Source organism: Helobdella robusta (genome assembly GCF_000326865.2).
Source record: "Helobdella robusta unplaced genomic scaffold HELROscaffold_35, whole genome shotgun sequence".
Taxonomy (NCBI): domain Eukaryota; kingdom Metazoa; phylum Annelida; class Clitellata; order Rhynchobdellida; family Glossiphoniidae; genus Helobdella; species Helobdella robusta.
This window is the reverse complement of record NW_008704704.1, coordinates 496409-505909: the sequence shown is the minus strand read 5'-3', so window position 1 is coordinate 505909 and position 9501 is coordinate 496409. Positions and strand designations below refer to the sequence as shown.

At 34.2% G+C, this 9501-nt stretch overlaps 1 protein-coding gene across 1 annotated transcript; it reads left to right on the top strand.

The window, feature by feature from the left end:
* Nucleotides 1–1708: 1708 nt before the first annotated feature.
* On the top strand, nt 1709–7903 carry HELRODRAFT_130236 (hypothetical protein; the record flags this gene model as incomplete). Its single annotated transcript, XM_009023181.1, has 12 exons — nt 1709–1855; nt 2036–2179; nt 2341–2478; nt 2695–2898; nt 3192–3250; nt 3859–4051; nt 4844–5008; nt 5838–5917; nt 6216–6372; nt 6690–6913; nt 7161–7305; nt 7778–7903. Coding segments are annotated over 12 exons (1782 nt in total), but the record flags the coding sequence as incomplete, so codon positions are not given.
* Between the last annotated feature and the right edge of the window lie 1598 nt (nt 7904–9501).

Below are 9501 nucleotides of genomic sequence, written 5' to 3'. Positions count from 1 at the left end.
TGTAGGATGGATGAAATTTAGGGAACTGGGTGGGGTATTGTGTGGAAAGAAATGGTCAGTGAAGATGAAAGGGAGGGTATATAAAGCATGTGTGAGAGCAGCGATGGTATATGGTGGTGAAACTTGGGTGTTGAGGAGAGAGGAGGAAAGTGTACTGCAGAGGGCTGAAAGAGCTATGGTTAGGATGATGTGTGGGGTTAAAGTGAAGGATAGGAGGAGTAGTACAGAGCTGATGTCAATGATGGGACTGAATGAGGACATTGTGACATTGATAAGGAGATCGAGATTGCGGTGGTATGAACATGTGTTGAGAAGGGATGAAAGAGTCGGGATTAGGCGAGCGTTGGAGTTCGAGGTTGAAGGAGTGGTAGGAAGGGGTTGTCCGCGATTGGGATGGAGAGATCAGGTGGAGAAGGACAGGGTGAAAGCGGGGTTGCGTGATACTGAGGCGAGTGACAGATGTGGATGGCGTCGAGGGGTATTTCGGTTTCATCATAGGTAGCCAAACGGCAACCCCCGATCTCGGGGAAAATGCCGTCTAAACGTGTGTTGTTGTTGTTGTAATTAATTAATATGCCTGCCTCCATTCCTGTCATCCTGTGTATAAATTTTTGTTTTGTGTGCCTATAAATCTGTTTTTGAAATTGTTAATTATTTTGTTAACAGTTCATCAGAGGTTATATTTGAAAGCCCCTGCACCATCACATGGCCTCCTGCCTCATGGGTTCTCACGTTACTTAGATATTTATATTTATTATCTTTGTTCATGCTAATATAATTGTGTCATATATTCTGAACTTTTACTTGATTAAATTATGTGTTAACTGCTTTTAATTTGTTCACTGTTTAATTCTATTTTTGAATTTATGCCTGTTAATGTGTTTAAGATATTCCAAGCTAAGCCAAAATTATACATTTATCTTTTATGCGCTGAAGCACTGCTAGAATAACCATTGAACACTACCATTCTATTTATTAAAAATTTTATTTACATGCAAAAGTGCTATTTGTTCTGAATGATGGTTATATGTAGACTAATACAGATTATTAAAAAATATGGTTATATTTTAAAAGGTCATCAAATCAGATTCTGCAGAAAGACTCTGATGGGTTAAATAATTATATTCAGAAGATGCTCTATTATAAAACGCATCACATATTGTCTAGAAGTTATGCACGTAATTCACAAGATTTGTCCATTTGTAAATATTGCTCTTTGGAAAAAGATGAATGCAAGTTGAATTCACCAAAGAAAAAATCATTGGCAGTGAATAATTTACCATCACCTTTTCATGGCTTTCCTCTTTCGAGCTGCAATGTTGTTGCACTTAGCCACTTTCGTTTTCTGCATGCTTCTTCTTCTTTACAAGAATCAAAAGTTGGTGAAACTCTCGAAGCTATAAAAGAAACAATTAAGAAGGAGCAAGAGCAACAGACAAAACAACAACCGCCACCATCACCACCACAACAATCACCATCTTCTCTTGGATTACCTGAGATTGATGTAACCAACATTATGACATCTACATTGTCTTCTACTCCCATCACAAAAGCAATCCCTCCCACAGTTGGACCACCAACTTCAAGTGCAGCCTCAAGCGATGCTCAAACATCATTGACGCAAGTGCTTGTGCCGATGATGCCGTCCGATGCAAAAATTCGACTGGTTCCTACATCGGAATCATCCATTCTTCCGAAGTCTCCAGCAAAGCCTCCTCTGACGACGAGGATCATCAATGAACTGAAACATTACTACCATGGTTTCCGTCTGTTGTTCATTGACGTTCGAGTTGCTATCAGGTTAATTTGGTCAGTACTCAATGGGAAAACGCTGATGAGAAGGGAAAGGAAGCAGGTTATTGTTAACGATTGCAATGATAAATATTTATTAAGGATCTTGATGTGTATTTGATGATGGCACAATTTTTTATTCCCCTTTTATTTAAAATTGATATCTTTAATGAATGGGCATAGAGATCTTATGAAACAAATGATTAACGCAAATGTATAAATAATGAAATAAATTACTGAACAGTTAGTTCGTACGACAGCTGATCTTTTTCGCTTGGTGCCATTCCTTGTTTTCATCATTGTACCCTTTGCTGAATTTTTGCTCCCTGTTGTCTTGAAGTTTTTTCCAGGCATGCTACCAAGTACATTTCAAGAAGAGGATAAGGAGGTTACTTTCTTGTCATTTTTCATGTTGTTTTGCTCTTCATCAAAACGTCGTTACAGAACATGTCTAGTGTTCTTTAATCATTAAACAACATATTTTTTTCCAATTAATTAATTATAATTTATACTAATTTTTGTTGTTATCTACTTGTAATGAACCGATAGCAAGATAAGAAGAGGAAGAGATTGAAGATGAAGTTGGAGATGGCGAAATTTCTGCAAGACACAATTGAGGAGACTGCCCTGCAACGAAAGGATGCTCGCGGGGAGAGTGTGCACGAGTTTGTTGATTTCATGAGCAAGGTGACTGGCTGGCACTGTGTCATGTGCTGTCATTTTATGTAGTTTATAGTGCTTTTATTTGGCGGTATAATAAATTATTTTTCCATGCATTCGTTTTGTCATATAATATAATCCATGGTATATTGGATTTGTTGCAACATATTATAATTGGTGTTAAAACCTAGATATTTTTGAGTTTCTGTAAGATTACTAAAATCTCAACATTTTTTATTGCAGATAAGAACTTCTGGAGTTCAAACATCCAATGAAGAGATTTTAAAATTTTCGAAACTGTTTGAAGATAGTTTAACTCTGGACAACTTAACCAACGCACAGTTGAGAGCCATGTGCCAGATACTGGACATCACTCCTGTTGGGCCGAGCTACATTCTCAGGTTCCAGTTGGAAATGAAGTTGAGGGAACTGGAGGCCGATGATAAGGTAAGGGGAATGTGTGAATGAAGGAGTGAAAGAGATGATGAAAGAATTGCGATGGATGAATGAGTGTGTGAAGAAGTGAAAGAGATGATGAAGTAAGTTGTAATGGATAATGATTGCTATATTGATTGCTTATCGATATTGGTGAACTGTTCTGATAACAGTGATGTCAGTATATTTTTGATATTGATGGCATGTTTGATAGTGATGCTGTGCCGGATGATGGTGATGATGATGTCACGTTTGATGATAGTGATGATCCCATGATGATAGTGATGATGATGATGAAATTGCAGATGATCCAGCATGAGGGACTCGATGGGATGGCCATCTGGGAACTGCAGGATGCATGCAGGTATGCTCTCCTACACATTCCTATTTGTTATAGCCATAATTTTATTATTTTTTTATTGTTGTTGTTGTATTGTATTGTAGTCATGCAGAGCGCTTCAAATGAACTCTCTTCAGAGGCTCTAATTGGGCTTCGTTCTGTTGAAGAAATGACTTTACAAGAGGCTTTTGAAGATCTCACAACTGATTTCACTATTTACTTTCAATTCACTGAATTCACTTGTAACTGAAAACATCCTTGTTCTTATATGAGATGTTACGAAGGACTGACGAAATCTCAGTGTTTCTCTTATTACAGTCAATTTTATTCAGGAACATTCAAAACTGAAACTAACATCTCTTTCAAATGAACTTGTGCTTTTCCAGTTAGATGGTTTTTTACTATGAGAACTATTTTGAATTGAATTCTGTCCTCCATCGATAGCCAATGAAGTTCTTTTTTTGGTGTAGTCAGCTATGGCTACTAATTTGTCGAGTCTCTAAATGTCACAGCATGTAGCAGTCTAGCTGTAGACCTCAGAACCGATTGAATGGATGCTTGATGACATTTGTTGATATCATATTGATGATACAGATTTGGATGATACAGATAATAATACAATAAAATTTTAGACAGAGGGGCATGAGATCATTTGGAGTGCCCGAAGAAAGATTGAAGTCTCAACTGCTGCAGTGGCTCGACCTGCACCTCAACATGAAGATACCCACCTCTCTGCTGCTGCTCTCAAGGACGCTATACTTTCCTGAGCATATTTCTACAGAGGACCAACTTAAAGCAACCATACTTGCTCTACCAGAAACACTGGTTGGTGTCTCATTCATTTTCATACATCATTCATATTCACTTCAGTCATGTTCAATATATGTTGATGCCGTTGTGTTGGTATGTGTTTGGTTGGAAGATTTTAATCATAGCAGTTATCTTATCATTTTTTGATTCTTCAAATATATTGTTGCATGCATAGTAGGTCAAATTAACATATGGTTAATGTTTTTGAAGTTAGTGAGACTCATAAGTCACTTGTTTTTGTTAGTTTTGAAACTCTGCTCTCTTGGAGTCACTGGTAGCACTACATTTCAATTCCTGACTGTTAACACTCCTCGTCTTAGGTTTTTGTGATCGACTTGTTAAAATAGCGATGTTAGCCATTAGATGTTATTAAAGTATCAACAACGTCATGATCCGGATATCTGAACATCAAACACTTCACAGTTTAGCAATGCAATTTACATCTCATATAACGTAATGTAATCAGTCATAAATAAGCCGCAATGTATTTAATATGTGCAAGTCAAACCAGAGAAAAAATGCTTTGATCTTTTCATGGGACAACATAGTGAGTGGCTAGTTGATCCAATTAACAGATTTTTATTGTATAAGGGTGCGTATGTGTCGGTGTGTGTTGTGTGCGTGTGTCTGTATGTGGGTGTGTGTTTGTGTAACCAGCACATAGATTGTACATGATTTTGCTAATGCTTTTAAAGTTGTGAAATGACGAAACCATTTTTTCCAGAAATTTATTGTCATTTAATTTTTTTATAAAGTGTTTTTATTAGCAAGCATAGTTACTGTTAAAAATAATTATCATTTAATTAGACGGAGGAAGCGAAAGTGAAAATATTGGAGAAGACAGGTGACAGAGTGGACAACAAATCCAAACTGGAGGTCATCAAGCAGGAAGAAATGCTCATCAAAATGGAGAAGATGGAAGTGGAAGGAGTGAAAGAGGTGATAATGATTATAAGGATGATGGTGGTGATTGTGATAATGATGATGATAACTGTGGAAATGTTGATGATCATTATAAGACTGTTATTTACCTATATAAGTTGATAAGGACTGCTTTTCTGTATTTTGCTACTGATGCACTGAATCAGCAAGTGCTTTATAACATTAATTACCTTCATTAGCGATGTAGTTCTTCAAGGTTGGATGTGAGATCTAGATATAGCTTATTTGGTATTTCTTAGATTACAGATCTCATTTGTTCATTCTTACAATAAGCTAAGCCCAACGGAAGAATACTCAGTTAAGTAATGAATACATAGAGGTCGCTATTCTTTTTTTCGTTTTGCTGTTTGCTGGTATCGTTTCAAATGCGTTTCTGCTATTGTAAATGCTGTCATTCTTGACTTAATCAATGTTCACAGTATCAACTAGGGGTGCACCGAGTATTTGGCCAAAATTTATGGTTTGGCTTTTGTTTTGACCATTTTTAAAAGCTGAATATTACAACTTCCGTTTTAGTCATTACTTTTCTTTACCTTTAGAATAATGTAGTTATTATTTTTTATTATTACTTATTATGAATATCTTAGCTATTGAAACATCTGAAATTGAACAAGATAAAAAATTGTTTGATAAAAATGAATCGTCTACTGTTTTTTTCAATGACTTGTTTTTTCATTTTTGAAAAAAAATTTCAAAAATATTTTGGACTCTCGGTATTCGGCCATCGGTCGAATAGTGAATCTATCTTTGGTTAGATTCGGTGCATCTCTAGTATCAGCAAGTATGTCACAACATTATTTTTACTAATCTTTCTGTTGCCTTGGCCTTATAGAAGGAAGCTTCTGCAAAAGTTGTTCAGACCACAATATCGAAACCAGGACAGGAGGTTCTACCTGACAAGGCTGCCTCTCTTGATCATATTGGTTTGTCTGTCTGTCTGTCTAACTTGACCGTTTATCTATCTATCTTATTTATTCATCACATTTCAAATCATTTCATTTTAAAATTCAACTTTATGGATATAAATGTTTTGTTGCTCCTTCTTATTAACAATGCATCATGTTATGGATAATCTGTACAAGTTCAACGCGTTTATATTTCTACGTAAACTGAAAACCAGCTCCTAATGGAAGAAAGCAATAGCAGAAATATTTTTGGTATGGCTGACATATCAGCAACTAAACTTGCAATCAGTGTCTGTTGTGAATTTGCAAAATTTTTTATAGTTTAATATTAGATGCTTGCACGAAATAGTTGCTAAGGAGGAAATCCATACAAAAGACCTCGAGAAGTTGGAGCAGGTGCTGGAGATGGTCGTAGACTCCAAATCGAAGCTTACAGCTGAGGTTGAGGAGCTGAAGAACTTGAAGGAAGAGTTTACAGAATATAAAGAGGTTTGTCTGCTGAATGCCTGATGAGATGGTGGCGTGTTAAATATAATATTGTTTCAATGGGAATCATTTGGTAATTCTGCATTTTTTTTATTATTATCCTTTTATAACGTAGTCTACATTTGTTTTAACATGGAGTGATTCTGATGGTTTTTGCATGTTCAGAAAAATATTTTCTGGTGAATCAAATTATTTTATAAATTTTTAAAAAATTAATACTCCTCAGATTAAGTTTAAAACATTAATAATTATAATTATTTTTGACGGCTAATGACCACTTTCATGATGACTGGTTTGTAATCATTTTTTCAACCAACCAGAACATTGACCAGTTGAAAGGTGTCATTGAGTCATCAGCAACAATGGGAGAAACTCCTCTAGTTGGTCTCGAGGAATCTAAAGCTGCTAAAAGATTGACAAAAAAAGTTGAGAAAATGATTGCAAAACTTGACTCAACGGTAGAAACATTAGCCGCTGAAACTCAGAAGAAGAAACAACCTACTGTTGAAATTGTAGATGATCAGGCAGTTCTCAACAAGCAAAAGTTGAAGGATTTCATGGATGTAAGCGGGGGTCGTTTGGGAGACAACGTTCCAGATCTCAGTGCAAAAGAAATGCTCGAGAAACAGTGAGTGAGGGGTGTTTTGTTGCTGGAAGCTTTGTAATTTATGTTTATCAAGAGATCAAGAAACTTTTTTGGGATAACTTTTATAGTTGATGTTATTCATGCATATTACCTTTTACTAGTTGTCTTTGTCTCTCCAAATTACTCAATTTTTTCAAAATTCAAGAGAAACTATGGTTACTGTGTCCGAACTCATTGGAGCTCTTGAGTCTCTAAAGAAAGATCCTGAATCACAGTCTAAGTATGAGATGATCACAAAGATTTTGGACGAAGACCAGGATGGTCTTATCAGCTACCAAGAAGTTTCCAGGGTTCGCTTTTTAATCAATTTCTTTTGTATTTTATTTCAGTTTATTTCGTTTATATTGTTATTTTTTACTATTATTTTATTTCAGTTTTCTTAATACTTTTCAATTAATCTTAATGTAAACTGTGTGCTGGTACAAATTCTTCATTCTTTGTAATTTGATCATTTGATAAAAAAAACTTTTCATAATTTTTAAAGGAACACATGTTCAACATAATTAACCATCTATTTTTGTTCATATTAAAGAGAAAATTTTTTGGATAGGCTGAATTATTTTTGTTAGCATTGCTTTTAAAGGTGTTGTAAGTTATTTTTATTTTGAAGAAAATTTTTGCACTTGGTTCTAATGCTACTTACAATCATTAATAAGTTACTAAAAGCTAACGATATCAGCATTGTTATATTTCAACATTCCACATTGAAATTTATTCCTTCTAAAGTATTGCATGTCATATCAACTCTTCAAATGCTGACAGTTCATGGAACTTTTGGGAGGTGAAAACTTAAAGATTGGTCCTGAGAAGATGGCTGACATCGTGAAGACGCTGAGAAAAGAGAGACAGGTGTCGGAAGCGAAAAAGTTACAGAAGCAGCAACAACAGCTTCAACAGCAACAACAACAATTGTACCATGAACCCCAAATACCCGATCCAACTGGCAAACAAGGAGACACATCTGCACAACCAATAGAGCAAACATCAGCAGCGTCACAACAAAATGTTCAGTCACATGAACTGCTGAAAGAGCAAAATTTCCAACAACCACCTCAGCCAAGTGCACAGCAGCAAACATTAGACCAAAAGCCTAAACCTTAAGTCACAGTGATATTTAGTTTTTAAACCATATGTAATTTGTTTCAGTAATTTTTTATACAATTTTTTATTAGGTAAAATAAGTTTAATTATTGTTGAAATCTGTGACAGTGTTGTTACTCTGCTGTATTTATAATCTTTTGTTTTGTTGGTTGAGTTCGCATGAGGAGGCATATGATGAATTTTAATTTTTGACACCAGTCCAATTTATTCATTCACTAAATGGATCAAACCATAACGACCTAAATAAAACTTTAACAACAGATTCTTCATTTAGATATATATGGTAACTCATTTTAATCAGGTGACTTCAAATAATTTATTTATGTTGAATTAAATTCAATTCTATCATTTTTTATAATTTTTTATAAATTATTTTATGCATTGCATTTGGGGCAGGCCTTGAAATGGCTTTCGTGTAATGAATTGTATAGGAAAATTTATAAATTATTGTCACAGAACTTTCTTTCTTAGCGTTATTTGTTTTGTATTTGTCTAAATTGGTTAAAATGTACAGTTGTAAATTTATGTAATGTATGTAGGTTTCAATTTCTTATTTGAGTTGAATAGTTTTATATTATACTTTCGAATATATAAAAATACTGTATAATTCTGCGAAACGATTTTGTTTCTTTGTTGTCATCTCTATTCTTAGTTTGTAATTAGGCATTACACGTGTGCAGGTAGGCGTGATTAAAAATAAAATATATAAAGAAACTAAATCAGTAGAAAAATATTTGTAGACCAGAAAAAAATGAATAGAAAAAGTGGTTTAAAACATTGTTTTTTATATAAATAAGTTGAAAAACAAAAAATACGGTGCGAAATATTGAAAAATTTAACCGAAAACTGATCAAAGCTAAAAAAAGAAGTGATATTTTTGTACAATAATATTTATATATGGCTGGAAGGATACCATAATTGATGCAATATTTGATAAATCTACCGAACTTTTAGCTTTTGAAAGTTTACGGTTGAATATTTTCAGTATTTCTAACAATAATTTTATAATTATTATCCAATTTATTAAAATTAATAAGAAAATGGCTGGTGCTCATGATGAAGCGTATAGATAAAAAAAAAATTTTTTTTAAATGTTAATATAACGGGTATGCTATGAGGCTATTTGTGTAAAGATTTGGCAGCTTCGGAAAAGTTGACTACGTCTTTTTACTTACCTCAGAATTTTTCAGGAAAAATATTTTTATAATAAACTATATATATATTTATTTATGTTAAAACACAGACTAAGCCCATTATGGGCTTGCATGTTTCAAAAAATCACAATAATAAAACAATTCCAAAAGATAGTCAAATAAATACACGAAAACAGAAAAAACTTATACATGAAGTTATTGCCAATGAACCGAAAACTACACGAAATAATT